At 43.6% G+C, this 16,629-nt stretch overlaps 1 protein-coding gene across 1 annotated transcript in view; it reads right to left on the bottom strand.

The window, feature by feature from the left end:
- notch2 (notch receptor 2) overlaps positions 1-16,629 on the bottom strand; it is a 65,071-nt gene that overhangs the window by 34,342 nt on the left and 14,100 nt on the right. The window contains exon 2 of the mRNA XM_066643271.1: positions 12,325-12,406. Within this exon, the coding sequence (XP_066499368.1) occupies positions 12,325-12,406 (82 nt within the window). The remainder of the gene's footprint in view (positions 1-12,324; positions 12,407-16,629) is intronic.

Genomic DNA, 16,629 nt, shown 5'->3' with positions numbered 1-16,629 from the left:
ACTACACACACACACACACACACACAGCTCAGCCACCTGATCAAACACACCGCAAACATGTGTGTGTGTGAGAGAGAGAGAGAGAGAGTGAACTAACTCAAGATTAGTTCCAGAAAAGCTCCACAGAAACTGAAGGTCAGATTGCGTCCACACTGAGGCTTTCCCCTGAGCCTGATTTTTAATATGTTCAGAAAGAACCTTAAACCTGTTCTTAAGCTCAGGAACTTAAACCAATCTCAGTCACACAACAGAAGACCCCAGCTCCAGGGTGGTACAGACACAGTGTGTGGTTCGTAATCGTCTCCAGGACCGGCTCCAAGTTCAGACTGGTTCAGTTTGCTTTTCTGCCCATTTTTATTTAAGCTCTTTAAGCTCAAGTTCTATCTTTCCGTTATTAAAGGGCCCGTATCACGTTGGGTGGCATCACATTTTATCACACTGTCGCACCAGTGCTGCGGGCAGTAGGCTCGACATTAGAAAAGCACCCCCCCCCCACCCCCGCTCCATCATCTGTGCTCAGTTTCCCTCTCTGTCTGTCTCTATCTCCATCGACAAGCTGCTTGTCTGTCTCACCATCTCCGTCTATCTTTCACTATCTGTTTATATCTGTCTGTCAATTTGTCTACATCCCTATTGCACTGTGTCTATCATTCATTCATCCTCTCTCTACATACACGTCTCTATCTATCGCTGACTCTCCAGCCGTCAGTGTGTGTGTAGCTTGCTGTCCATCATTTCCCATCTCTCTGTTTATATTTGGCTGTCTCTTTTTTGTCTATGTCTCCATTGCTGTCTTTCTCTCTCTTTCATTCTTTTTCTGTGTATCTCTCTCTCACACACACACTCCCTCTCTCTGTGTACCACCACTTTCTCTTTCTAGCTCTCTCTCATATTGACTCTGGACTCATGTAAAGTCACTGCTGTTGTGCTACAATAACTATTGGTATTTGCTGGATATGAAGAGAGTGTTAAGAGCACGTGTTCTCATTAATTATTTACATTACATTAATTACATTAACACACACACACACACACACACACACACACAGCTGTAGACGGAGCCGATGCTTACTGACCAAACAGAAACCCACCACAGACGTGGCAGAAGCTAAACTCATCTATGGGTTTCTTTGTTATGCTTCATAAATTTCTCTCTCTCCCTCTCTCTCTCTCTCTGTAGGTGTCAGATTTCTACAGATGGTTCTCATTAGCTCCCCCTCCCCTCGTCCTCTCCTCACTCATTTTGCTCAGTCTTCTCCTTCTCAGACCTCCCCAAGTCTAGTCCACAGGGGCATAGCATGTGTGGGTGGAAGAAACCTCTCTCATTCTCTCTCTCTCTCTTTTTTTCACTAACACCAAACCTCTCTTTCATAATTTCCTGAGCTCTTTCATTCTCTCCTTCTCTCTCCCTTTTCCTCCTCTGTTTCCCCTCTCTCTCTCTCCCTTTCTTCATGTCTCTACCGCTCTCCTTCGTTTGTCTCACACAATATTTTAAATCTCTTTTCTTTTTTCTTTCTATCTTCATTTCATTCTGTTTTTTTTACTCTCTCTCCTCTTTTTTTCCATTAGGCATCCCACACTCCAAGCAATTCGAGCATATCTGAATGCCCCATGTCTGCTACTCGTTCTCACACACACAAACACACACACACACACACACAGTGAGAGAGAGAGAGCGAGAGCGCTGCCAGTTTATCTAATCACATCCATCTGAAAGTCAAACAGCACTTAAAGACCTTTCTGCAAATGTTTCAAAGTTTTGTGCCGTGCTGAGAGCAAAACCAGCCAAGAGTAAAACACACACACACACACACACACACACACACACACACACACACACACACACACAGCTTAACTTTCATTTTACATCTTACTGTTTTAAAAAAAAAAAAAACATTAAAAAAGCCTCTCAGACGTCAAAGTTTTCTTCTCCAGAACGCTGGTCTTATTTTTAGACATTCCCTCCATCGCCCACCTCCTTCCCTCCATCGCCCACCTCCTTCCCTCCCTCCCTCCCTCCCTCCCTCCCTCCATACTCAGCTTTCTGTAATTTCAGTTTGGAAAAAAAAAACACGGCAAGGGGAACACAGAGCCAGGAGAAAAACTGAGAGAAAGGAGGGGGAGCGGCAAAGGAAAGAAATTAATAAAGCAAGGGAGGGGCAAGAGAAAGAAAGAAAGAAAAAGAGAGAGAGAGGAGGGGAGAGGGAGAAAAGGATAAATGAGATTTAATGAGAGAGTTAAGAATTAAAGAGGGGGGAAAAGTCATGGAGGGAGATAGAGGGAGAGAGAGAGAGAGAGAGAGAGAGAGAGAGAGAGAGAGAGAGAGAGAGAGAGAGAGAGAGAGTGGATGAGAGCTCTGTGGTCAGTATGAGCATGGGCTCAGTCCAGATGTGCCCTAACTTCTGATCTGAGAGCAGTGTATACCAGCACACACACACACACACACACACACACACACACACACACACACACACACACACAGTCTGAACTCGTGCTTTAAGCTGCTCTGAAACACTCCATTGTGTGGCAAGGCCGTTTCTACACATTTCATCACTAGAACTCAAAGTTCAGAACATCTAAAAGGTTCTAGAACAGCAGCCAAGTCTAGAACTTGTGTTTAAACAGGCACTCACCCAGCTTCACTGCTCTGTGCTTCAGCGCTGAACGGACTCTGGTCTGAATCCTAGCAGCAGTGACTTAGTTCAAGGGGATTTTGGACTCTTAGCCATTTGTACTGGCTCCAAACTTTCTCAGAGAACTCAACAAAGACTTTGGCATTGCCCCTGAATAACACTCCAGGTCAAGCCCCGGAAAACAGGTCAAGATCTGGAGCAGCAGTAAGGCCCTGGGACTCTGAAGTCGCTCGATGAGTGCTTCTCCGCTGGTGGGCCACCCAGGAAAAGTGGGTCACGGACTCGTTTTGAACGGGTCGTGGAGGTATGAAAAAAATAAAAATGTTTATTTTAAACGCTTAGCGATCTGACGTAGGGCTTTTATTTTGACAGTCGTGCACTAGGCCAGCCGCTGTTGTAATAACAGCAACGCTCCGTCCATCATCAGCTCAGGCTTTAACCACTTGTCAGGTGTGAGACACATCCCCAGTGCTCTCACTAGTGCCCACAGAGGTGTTTACGGCAGAAAGAGCCTGTTTTGTCAGCGGTGTTACTGTGTAAACACACGAACACCGTTATAATGTTCATAAAAATCAGGAGAGAGTATCTGTGGTGTTCACACTGAGGCTAGGGTTACGGTAATGTGCCCTGAATGTGCCCTAAATGCAGGAAGTAAAACCTGTGTATTGTTTTTACGTAAAAAATAATTCATGCACTTTTATTTTGAAGATGAAAATTACTGACCAATCAAAATTGTGGATCCTAAGGGAAGTCACAACAAAACAAACTCTGGAATGTCCCAGTGTTACAGATATCACCGGACACGCTCCAGAAACAACCTGACCAGCTTTAACCAGAGTCTAGAACCCGTCAATGTTTATTTAGATCCCAGTGAAATCAAGTGTTACAACACAAAAAAAACTTAAAGCTAATGACAGTTTACTTCAGCTATTTATGATTATATAACATTGAGAATACATTCAACATGTGAGACAGAGAGAGAGAAAGAAGAGAGAGACAGAAACAGAGAAAGAGGAGAGGGAGACAGACAGAGAGAGACACAGAGAGACTGAGAGACACAGAGAGAAACAAAGAGAGAGACAGAGAAACACAGAAAGAAACAAAGAGAGAGACAGAGAAACAAAGAGAGAGAGACAGAGAGAAACAAAGAGAGAGAGACAGAGAGACACAGAGAGAAACAAAGAGAGAGAGAGAAAGAGAGAGACAGAGAGAGAGAAAGAGTGAGAGAGAGAGAGAGAAAGAGTGAGAGAGAGACAGAGAGAAAGAGTGAGAGAGAGAGAGAGAGAGAAAGAGTGAGAGAGAGAGAGAAAGAGTGAGAGAGAGACAGAAACAGAGAAAGAGTAGAAAGAGAGAAAAAGAGAGACAGAGAGAAACAGAGAAAGAGTAGAGAGAGAGAAAAAGAGAGAGGACAGAGAGAAACAGAGAAAGAAGAGCGAGACAGAGAGAGAAAGAGAGAGAGACAGAAACAGAGAAAGAGTAGAGAGAGAGAGAATGTCCAATCTCTTGTTCAGCAAATATTCTGTAACCTGGTGGGAAAACCTGAACAATGTTATGAATGTAGTGCTATCTAAACCTTGCAGCATGATAGAGGCAAGAGCGTGAGAACATGTTTGCGTGTGTGTGTGTGTGTATTAAACACCTCATTGACATTGTTGTCATGATCAGTCCGGCTGTGATGCTGAGACTGAGTAGTTGGCACTGTGTGTTGAGGCTTTAGAGTCTGGTTGCTAGATTCTCCACTGCTCTGTAATTCTTCCACCTGTATGTGTGTGTGTGTGTGTCTGTATGTGTGTGTGTGTACTTTTAGTACATCTAAAATGGGGTTGCCCCCTCTGGCAGTAGGTTCTTGTTGACACCGGCAACAATGAGTAACTCTCTCATCTTCCACCCTCATCGTTCCCCTACCACACACACACACATCAGGGGGTCTCTGTGGGTGTACACCTGGGCTTTATGTGTAAGAAAATGAGAGAGATGGAAAGCATGGGTAGTATGAGGGGACTTTGTGGTGGCTCAATGTGTGTGTGTGTGTGTGTGTATTCCATGCTTGAATAAATCTCAGCCTCTAAGTTTTTGCCCATATTCTCAAATATACTTTTGACTTTAGCTTTAGAAACAATCCAGTGAACACAGTGATCTATTGAACATAGTGAACACGGAGATCTAGTGAACACAGTGATCCAGTGAACATAGTAATCTAGTGAACAGTGATCCAGTGAACATAGTGAACACTGAGATCTAGTGAACATAGTTAAAACAAATCTAGTGAACATAGTAATCTAGTGAACATAGTAATCTAGTGAACACAGTGAAAACTGAGATCTAGTGAAAATGGTAATCTTGTGAACAGTGATCCAGTGAACATAGTGAACACTGAGATCTAGTGAACATAGTTAAAACAGATCTAGTGAACATAGTAATCTAGTGAACATAGTAATCTAGTGAACACAGTGAAAACTGAGATCTAGTGAAAATGGTAATCTAGTGAACAGTGATCCAGTGAACATAGTGAACACTGAGATCTAGTGAACATAGTTAAAACAAATCTAGTGAACATAGTAATCTAGTGAACACAGTGATCTAGTGAACACAGTGAAAACTGAGATCTAGTGAAAATGGTAATCTAGTGAACACAGAAGGAAGGGGAGGGAGGATCCCTGGTGAAGGTGAAGTAAAAGTAAGAAAGAATGTAGAATGAAGAAGATATAAAAAGGGGGTGGTAAAGAAAAGAGAGTGAGACAAGAGAGTACACGAGTGAAGTCAGAGTGAGGGGGGACAAAGAGTATGTAAGACAGAGAGAGGAAGAGAGAGAGAGAGAGATGACTGACAGAATGATGAGGGGAAAGGCTGTGACAGGGTAATTTCTGGCTCCTCTCCTAAAAGTCCTCCATCTCCATCAACAACGGCTCGTCACGTCTCAAATTACGAGCCATCAGCGCTAAAAGAACCTCCTCACGGCTTCTCTCTCGCTCACATCTGCCCCCCTCCCCCCATCTCTCCTTCCTCTCCTTCCCTACAGGCAAATTCACCATGTCAGATCAAACAAAAACTTCACTCAGAAAGAGAGAGAGAGAGAGAGAGAGAGAAGGTAGAGAGAGAGAGAGAAGGTAAGAGAGAGAGAGAGAGAGAGAGAGAGAGAGAGAAGGTAAGAGAGAGAGAGTAAGAGAGAGAGAGAGTAAGAGAGAGAAAGAGAGAGAGAGTAAGAGAGAGAGAGAAGGTAGAGAGAGAGAGAGAGAGAGAGAGAGAGAGAGAGAGTGTGTAATAAAGACGGGCAGAATTAATAAGTTTGCACGGCTGGTTCAGTCCGAGACAAAGGCATTCTGTTCAGTGTTAAGACAGAAAAAAAATGGTTTGGCCCCAAAAAATGTAATGAGCTTGCCTTTTATATCACACACACACACACACACTTCTCACTTCTCCTACTGCCTGCTCTCTGAGTCTGTACAAAGACTTTACAGACTTCTCTATAGAGTCAGATATCCATGTTGTTTTGCAAGAGTTTCAGCTGATTTCTGAGATGTAAGACGTGTTATAATTCAGTCTGACTGCGGTATCACTTACGCCTGGACATCTTTACCGTGTTTCACAACAACAGAGAAATGATTTTAAAACATGTTCAACATTTCTATATCCATCAGTTACATCATCTGTCACAGACTGAGGGTCGTTTCTAACCTACCTTTACAATCAATCAATATTCCATATCGGAATTACATCGTATCAACCGCAATTAAGAAACATATCGTGATATAGATTCCGACCATATCGTCCAGCCCTAGGATCATTCAAACAGCTGCTTAAACAATCACTGGTTATATACATTTAGAGCCTTCAAAAACCTGACATCCTCAAACAAAAGGGAACTGAACTGTAACAAAGTGCACATTTTAGAGCCAGGTGCCACGCTCCGTTCTCGCGTATAGGTTTAATCCTGTTTTACGTGTGATGAAGCATAAGCCCCGCCCCCTCCACATCCATTTTCCCTACAGGATGCCCCCAGTTCCGATCACTGACAGTGGCTTCCTCAAAAGACAGAGCACATCGGATTGGTTTTGTTCTCGACTTGCGCAGGAGATTTTGCAACATTCTGCAAAACTATTGGATGTAATCTCATCAGCCCTCAGGAAGACACACGCATGTGATATTCTCTCTCTCTCTCACACACACACACACTCTCTCAAATGGTTCTCACACCCTGGATTGAGGCTTGCAGTCACACCGGTTCTGCCGCTCTCTCACACACACACACACACGACTTCCTGTTCTGAGTTCTGTGGCAGCAAAATAGTATTAAAAAAAATGATTCTCCTTGACTTGTGATCTCACCTACACAGAAAGAAAGAAAGAAAAAGAGAGAGAGAGAGGCCAAAATACCCGTGTGCATCTCTTCCAGTAACTACTCACCCTTTCACCGACTGCCATTTCACACCTGCTCTACTCCTACCCCACACACACACACACACCCCTTCCCGACCAGTTCCTGGTCAATTATCACTCGGTATTTCCCTCCACTCACCATCAGTACCCCTCAGTACCCTCACAACTATGTTCGGTACCAACTTCAAACACCACCACAGTTATAAAGGTCTATAAATGCCTTAAAAACCTGCTTATTACATGGCCATTAAACTAGGCTGTAACCACGTCATTAATAATCAATTATAACACACAGATAGAAAGGACTACTTTTTTTTCCTAATACAGAGTGTCAGAAGGAGGTGAAGAATAAGCTCAGACCTGAGAATGTGAAATGAGTCATTTTACAATTTAAAGTGCACCACATATTCATTAGTGCGTTAAAAGACACTCCGTTAGTGGTTAATGTATTAAACCTGGTGGTTAAAGGGTTAAACGTATTAACAAATATGTGATAAAGCTGACGGGGTTAATATCGACTGAGGGGGGCGTCAAAGGTAGGTCCGTATCTGGCAGGATCTAAGGTTTAAGAGTGAAGACGGATGTGGGCTCACTATTTGGCAAAACTTCCTGTCTATGTGCTATAACTGGTTATTGATTACTGTTAATTTATATCAATCATCCATCAGATTATAAATGACTTATAGACCTTTATAAGTGGAGCCTTATTCTAAAGTGGTAGCATAAAGAAAGTGTAAACCACAGGAGTTCAAACAATAAAGCATTCTTAAAGGCGACATATTCCTCCCCTTCTCCACAAGGGAACACTGTTCTGGGTCTTAATTAGAGGAGGTCAAAATACCACAAGGATCAAACATCACAGCACAATTCTCCCCTTGTCTAAACAGTCCTGTTCAGTTTGGTTGAGAAAGAGCCGGACACACAGGAGGGGGCACCAGTCCATCACACACACTCACAGCCAATGTGTTTATCAGTGTGTGTTTGAAGTGTGGAAACCCACACATACACAGGGAGAACACACCACACCCGTGGGCTAAGAACCCACGACCCTGGAGCTGTAGCAGGCAGTGAAACTACCTTTAGCGCCACCTACATGCCACGCTACACAATTACAGCTCTCTCCAAGGCTAAAGACCGTCAGCACCTTGTATGTTACAGAGTACCTTAGACATTTCTAGCATAAAAACAATAGTTAATAAACAATCAGCAAAATAACGAGTAACAGAAGTGGCCAAGCTCCTGTTCCTCCGAGGAACCTCCACTGGAACAAGAATCGACTTTTATGAACGAGAGAGTGTTACAGAATGATAACAACGATCATATCCAGAGACTGAAAGAGGACACGTAGCCGCTGTGGTTCTCCCGGGACCCGGACATCAAAGTCAAAAACAACACTGAATAATCCACCCTTTTATTCAAATAAAACTGAGTGGTTTTCTTTAGGGCCAAGTTTGTTTAAATGAAGCAAAAGCGATTAATCGTAAGAAACTACCTTCGCAATAATTCAAACTGTATCTTCGCATTAAAAAGTGTTGTTGAAGTTTGGAAGTTTAACCTAATAATTCAAAGCTCATAAGCTCTGTCCCAAAAGCTGCCCGAGGTAGGCACCGACTCCGTAGACAGCCGTTTAAGTCGGTAGATAATTGAGATGCTGTAGTTAGGCAGTGATGTCTTCACGGCTTGTTTCCGCCCACAGCCGGTGATTACCTCAGGCTAGCGTCGCCTCCCCAGCAGCGTTGTGGATTTTCGTCTTCCTGTTTTCATCTCGATTTTAATTATTTTTGCTCTGAGAGTTGTGTTTGTGTTGCATCATGGGATTGCATTCGCAGCTGCCTTAAAATCGGGCCACATTAAGGTACCGCAGCAGGCAGCGTTTTTAATGTGTCTAAGAATTGGGACGGCCTACGTGTCGGGAGCACGCACACCATGACGTAATACGCTCTGTATGTAGACTGCTCACTAGGTTTTGGGACAGACTCAAACTCACGGTCTGGCACCAGATCCAAGGCTCAAGCACCACGCCTGTTCTTCTTGCCTCATTTGGGTCTAGGACACACAAGTCTGCAAAGCTGCTTTGTGACAAGACCAGCTGCAAAATGCGCTCTATAAATAAAACAAAAGAACTGAACTTAATCATCTGTTACTAAAATAAACAAAATTGCAATCACAATACCGGTCTCAAAAATCACACAAATGTTCCCCAAACTGCTCCGCTATAAAGCCGAGCTTTCCACAACAAATCCACCACCATCTTCCAGACAGAGTGAAAAACGACAACGGCCAAACGACGTTCATTATCACTCACTGAAAGACGTCCTCACTGCCTTATAATCTCAGAGGCTTCCATGCACTGGCAGCAGAAACCACAAAGTGACTCATTGGCCTTGGTACCATTCATTCATTCATTCATTATCTGTAACCCTTATCCAATTCAGGGTTGTGGTGGGTCCAGAGCCTACCTGGAATCATTGGGCGCAAGGCTTTGGTACCATTCACCAAAATTACTTTAATCAACCACTAGTGACCCACAGGTCTCAAGGATCAAGGTCAAAGCACAGCTGCTGAAGTGGAAGGGAAAAACCTCTTCTGTACATCTCCAAACTGAGGATTTTTCAGACTTCCTCCTGTTTCTGATCCAAAACTTTCCCTTTTCAAAAGTTGTATTTTTTTAAACAGAGGAGCAGACTGGAAATTGCTTCTGCTTTAAACCCACATCTGCCTTCACGAAGTGTCCCAACGGTCTGAATGTTTCAATATACACCTGCTGACATGCTGTTGATGAATCATGGATTTACAGCAGTGTGCCATAATAGATATGATAAAGTCTAGGACTCCAGATCATATGATGTGCAACATATATACAGAGTGGGTCATTTATATGGATACACCTTAATAAAATGGGAATGGTTGGTGATATTAACTTCCTGTTTGTGGCACATTAGTATATAGGAGTGGGGAAACTTTTCAAGATGGGTGGTGACCATGGTGGCCATTTTGAAGTCGGCCATTTTGGATCCAACTTTTGAGGGTCGTGTGACACATCAAACTTATTGGGAATTTCACAAGAAAAACAATGGTGTGCTTGTTTTTAGCCTGTGCTAGCATTTCTCCTGTGGTGTTGCTATCAATGTGTGAAGAGTGGGAGAAGAGGGTACCATTGACAATCCAACACAATGGGCAGCAATTTGAAGACATTTTATAAGTGGTCAGAAACTTGTAAATAACTCATGAAAGAATAAAGCTACGTTAAAACCAAGCACACCATTGTTTTTCTTGTGAAATTCCCAATGAGTTTGATGTGTCACATGACCCTCTTCCCATTGAAAAAAACAAAAGTTGGATCCAAAATGGCCACCGTGGTCACCACGCATCTTGAATAGTTTCCCCCCTCCCATATACTAACGTGCCACAAACAGGAAGTTAATATCACCAATTAAGGTGTATCCATATAAATGGCCCGCTCTGTACATTAGAAATACTCTACAGCTGTCGAAAGTTAGTCGTTTCTAATTAACGTTCATTAAGGTGTATGAATTTTTCCTTGTTGCGTATAATTTTGTCCTTGTTTAGGAGACACTTTTTTTTGTGTCTAACAGCAACAATTTGGACATCATTTCAGTCACGAAAACGTGATCAAATCCCCCTCTGATCTGAAATGAATCTCCACGGCTACAGTCTGTTTGACGAACGTCAGCGGCGAAGAAAGGAACTCTGGGAACACAGCCGTTCCCTCTTTCACAACCCATTAAACGGCAACATGAGAGGTTGCGCTGTGAGGGTATTTATTTTGGGAGATGTGTTTGGGAGTGTCAAACAGTTTTAGAGTTTTAAAGCATAATTACACACAGTGCCTCGCTGCTGTCAGACACACACACATCACTCAGGACGCAAATAGAAGGAGGAAGGCATGCAGTGCTGCTGGTTTTTACAGAGAGCCAAACCAGCGTGCGCAAAAGTCACGAAACAAGAGCTCAAACTGTTACATTTCTCCCCCTTTCTTTGTGTTCTTTAACCTCGCTTTGCATGCTTTTGCCTACTCAAATAGCATTTAAAAACGCTGCAGCAGAGGGGCACAACACACACACACACTTATAAAACACATGCAGCAGGCAAATACAGCACATTTATACACCACCCAAACGTGCATTCTGCTGTTTCAGTGCCAAACCCTTTCGATTCCCACATTATAAAAGACAAAGCTGCTGACACGGCTTAACCTCCGAGGAGACGAGCTTCACACAGCGCCAAGTAGTCTTCATTATTTCTCTCACAGTGCAAAACTCAGCAATTTCTGCACAACACAAGAGGACTTTCATAATATACCTCCACCCTCCGTCTCTTTCTCTGTCTAACACCATTTCCTGTGGAACAGTCAGGTGAGGCGCGAGGTGGAGGACTTAAATATCATCAGTGCCCACTCACACACTGCGTTTTCTTTGATGCTGAAGTAACAAGCAAAAGGTTATAGGCGGTTATAACCCTCTAATTAGTCCACGTGCGTGTACGTATCAGCAACTCAGTGAAGGGGATATCTACCATCATTTTGGCATAATTCAAATCGCTCGGCTGTAAACAACGAGCTTCAAATTTGAAATTGAATGACTATATTTATGCTGTAGATATCGAGACACCTGGTTCCTATCAAACACTGCTGTAGATGAGGAATGCACTGGCCCTGGATAAATAAGGCAGTCACTTTCAATTCAAGTTATTTAAGCCACTAATGTATTCTCACCTTCAGCTGCTACATTTTATTTTGAATTGCGCTAAATGTTTACGACGTCTGACCACTGACTGTATCCGAATTCGTTTGTTGATTCTCAGGTTCAGCTGCTAGATTTGTGTTTACACTAAATATTAAAAAGTATGACGTATTACTGTTTGTGTGTTTGAAAAAGTGAGGCTATTTATTTTCATTGTTGACGGATACATTGCATTTTGTTTAATACATTTTACGAAGTTTGTCACCTTGGTGTTGGGCAAGGTCCTTCACAACTGTTCATTTGAGTGACAAATCCATGTGCTAATATGTTAAATTTTTGATTTGGTTTAACGCAACCCTTACGCCTTAAGTCTCTCCCAAAAGGTGAGGCAACGGTATCGGATCGGTACGGGGTATCGGTATTAATCGGTGCATCCCTACTGTAAGCCTGTGTAATTCCTCTTTAGAGCCCTGTAGCCGGCCTCCAAGAGTGAGGGATTCTGGGAAGCCTTTGGTGAAAATGTCACAGTGGCGAGAGGGCCGTAACATTAGAGGCGACAGGAAGCTGAAAGTAGGTAGGCTGAAATGCACCGGTCTGGAACTTCTTCTTACCTGCAGTATCCTGTTCCATTGTCAAAGGTGAGACAGCTAGCGTTGTTCACACACGGCTTCACTTCGTCCACACACTGCAGAGCTGAAAACAGGCAGAAATACAAGATTAATATCACCACACTCCCCTCAACAGCAAAGCACACAGCACAGCAACGCAGGCAGAAAGCCGACACCTCCCCAACTCCCACCAAAAACCACCTGATTGTGATTGATATCTCCCGGGCGTAGAGGACCGGACACTCGTTATTAAAAGCTAAAATGCAGCACTTTCAGCCAAGTCTCTCTAATTGCTCTTTGGCTCGAATTATGGCTCGTATTAATGTCAGCACACGTTTGGGATGTGTACCAGTAAGAAAAATATCACTGGCTCCAATAAAAAGGACAACGTGTTCCTCGAGTGCCATTTTTCATAAACAAAGCAACACAGAGTTGAAATAAATGAAATGCTTTAAAATACCGAACGCTAAAAGAGTTTAGTGGGAGACTACACATGAACGTTGACTTCGATAGTGGTTGTACAAATGTGGGCTTGGCTTAAACTTGAAATGACTATCACGTCTTGGAAGTGGGTATAATTCCTGACCACAACAGACTGCAAACTACGTAAGCAACAAGCCAAATTTCAGAGGCTTGTAACCTCTGCTATTACTATTAACTACTAAGCTTCTGGTGCTAGGGCTAACTAATACAAACAACTACCTACATCCAAGTACTGAAGTGTGGTTTTAAACGATGTATGTATCACATTCAACATCATTTTATTAGTGTTTCAGTTAGTTTCACAGCCCTGAAGCCACTAGGAAAGTGTGAAGTTAACAACTCCACACTAAACGTTTCCCAAGATAGTTTTAACTCGAAAGCATTAAGAGAAGAGAGAGAAGCAGAGAGAGAAAGAGAGAGAAAAAAGGGGTGTGGGGGGTGAGGTCATCGAAACACAAAGACTAACACTAGGTCGGTTTTAACCCTTCACACAGACCACAAACCCTTTATGAATAATCAGCCTCTGTCTATATTTATACACGCAGCATCGTAGTGTTCTCAAAACTGGTCCCAGTTCCACCCTCTCTAACCTTGTAACTGAATCCAAATCCACTAGAGCCCAGGGGGGGAACTGTAAGTGCAGTCAAATATCCACACTGTCAAACAAAGCAGTATTCAAATTCACATTGAGTAAATTGGCAATACTCTTTCGAACAAAAACCTAAAACACAAATAACTCGAGGATCGAGGAGAGTCCGACGTACACCACACAACATCAGGATCACGGTGAGCGTCATCTTCTCAAACACAGCTCTCTTTGAAGCAACATCCTGCGAGAATTCATTATCTGCTCTTAGTATTTCATTTAAAATCCAAAGTAATAGGATAAACACTAAAGGTGATCTTGGAAATCTATGTATTCATAAAATAACATTTACTTTGTCAACCTCAGTTTAAAGAAAAAACTCCAAAGCATCTGATGGGAAGGGACGGGGAGGTGAAAAACGGTGTTATGTTAAGGACATGTTTCCACACAGTGACATCATCAAAAGTCAGACGTTCAGCAGGAAAAACCAAGTGGAAGAAAACAATAAGAATTGCGTCTTTTAAACTGCTGAATATTTAGAAATGTGTGTGATATGATTAGAGACATTAAATATCATGAAGGACTAGAATTAAATGCAATAAACTAAATACTCAGTCATTTTAAGAGCATTTTATGCCCCTGATATAAAGACTATACAATAGCATTAAAATGCTTTTAACCCCGGTTAAATGTGCAATAAACTTTCAGCAAAAACTTTGTTATTAAATATATTAAGTCACTGGAATTTTGATATTATCAAAGTAAACAAAACAAATAAAACAAAAAAAATTCATCCATCCATTGTCTGTAACCCTTATCCAATTCAGGGTCGCGGTGGGTCCAGAGCCTACCTGGAATCATTGGGCGCAAGGTGGGAATACACCCTGGAGGGGGCGCCAGTCCTTCACAGGGCAACACACACTCACACATTCACTCACACTTATGGACACTTTTGAGTCGCCAATCAACCTGTTTTTTTGGACTGTGGGAGGAAACCGGAGCACCCAGAGGAAACCCACGCAGACACAGGGAGAACACACCACACTCCTCACAGACAGTCACCCGGAGGAAACCCACACAGACACAGGGAGAACACACCACACTCCTCACAGACAGTCGCCCGGAGGAAACCCACGTAGACACAGGGAGAAAACACCACACTCCTCACAGACAGTCGCCCGGAGGAAACCCACACAGACACAGGGAGAACACACCACACTCCTCACAGTCACCCGGAGGAAACCCACGCAGACACAGGGAGAACACACCACACTCCTCACAGACAGTCACCCGGAGGAAACCCACACAGACACAGGGAGAACACACCACACTCCTCACAGCCAGTCACCCAGAGGAAACCCACGCAGACACAGGGACAACACACCACACTCCTCACTGACAGTCACCCGGAGGAAACCCACGCAGACACAGGAAGAACACACCACACTCCTCACAGACAGTCACCCGGAGGAAACCCACGCAGACACAGGGACAACACACCACACTCCTCACTGACAGTCACACGGAGGAAACCCACGCAGACACAGGGAGAACACACCACACTCCTCACAGACAGTCACCCAGAGGAAACCCACGCAGACACAGGGAGAACACACCACACTCCTCACAGACAGTCACCTGGAGGAAACCCACACAGACACAGGGAGAACACACCACACTCCTCACAGACAGTCACCTGGAGGAAACCCACACAGACACAGGGAGAACACACCACACTCCTCATAGACAGTCACTCGGAGGAAACCCACACAGACACAGGGAGAACACACCACACTCCTCACAGACAGTCACCCGGAGGAAACCCACACAGACACAGGGAGAACACACCACACTCCTCATAGACAGTCACTCAGAGGAAACCCACGCAGACACAGAGAGAACACACCACACTCCTCACAGACAGTCACCCGGAGGAAACCCACGCAGACACAGAGAGAACACACCACACTCCTCACAGACAGTCAACAAATAAAAATAACCTACTGTTTTCAAACAAATCAACAGAACAGCTCCAGAACAGAGAGACCAGAGAAAAGCAGAGAACAGAACAGTGTGGTAAAAGTATTGGATGAACAATTTTTCCCCATATATCCATATAGTTACTACTCTGAACACTCCTTAACTGTAAAAAAGATGCTTCATAAACTACACACGCTATAAAATGATGTGTCTGAAGCTGCAGGTGAGACACACGGGAACTTTTAAACAAAGCTAATCACTACTACTTTTACTCTAATCATCCAAGTCGACTGTTCCTTTTTATGATTCATAGCTTTTGTCTCACAACTTCTAGACCACACTTCCCCCTGAGACATTTAGGATGGCAGGTCATATGATTTCAAAGCACTGCTGACACTTGAGGACACACTTACTTCTCAACACAGGAAGTGCATTCAGAGCTAATACTGACTTCCTGCACTTTGACCAACGTGCAGCAAATGCTCAAAATTATCGACTTGTGCTTGCGCTCGGAGACAAAGGGCTCATGCTGGGCCCAGACCGGGCGCCGAGCCAAAGGCAAACAATTGGGTCTTAGATATTGGAGCGAGCTCAATAATAGCAGATTCAAGCCGTCCTTTTTTGTTCTTTTTCTTTTTTATAGAAACCGTGGAGCTTTCAGGTTCAAATGTGACTCGAAGCAGAGTTCAAAAAGAAATGTGGAAAGAAAGAAAATCACACACACACACACACACACACACACACACACACACAAAGAGAGACAGAGACGCGTTCTTCTGAACAAACCTCACCGAGCTACAAAGCCTGAAGGTTTCGGGACTGCTGCTCGGTTTTGCGAGGTAGACGAAAACAAAGGTAATACCAAAACAAAAGAATATGAAACACATAGATGATGGGGACACTGAGACGTTATCGTCAGATCACTTCTCATTTAAAAGGTGTGTTTTCTCTCTTTCGAGTGCGATTGATCCACTTACAGTAAACCTGCATGCTGCAAAACAGTCTGTACACCTACAGCAGCAAAGGAGCTCAAGACAATGCCCTGTCAAACTCACTCTGAAGTGCACAGGCGTGAAAATGAAGGCTGGGCGTAGCGATGTTGGCGGCAGCACATTTTTGGCAGCGGTTCTGGTGGGAAAGGTTTAGTGAGAACCGGTTTAAGCCGTGTGAGAAACGCAGCACACGCTGAGATTCAAGGGCGGAACACAGAGAGAGAGAGAGAGAGAGAGGGAGCGCTTATGATGGGAGAAGAGAAAATA

Source organism: Hoplias malabaricus, chromosome 14 (genome assembly GCF_029633855.1).
Source record: "Hoplias malabaricus isolate fHopMal1 chromosome 14, fHopMal1.hap1, whole genome shotgun sequence".
NCBI lineage: Eukaryota > Metazoa > Chordata > Actinopteri > Characiformes > Erythrinidae > Hoplias > Hoplias malabaricus.
This window is presented reverse-complemented; position numbering and strand designations above follow the sequence as displayed.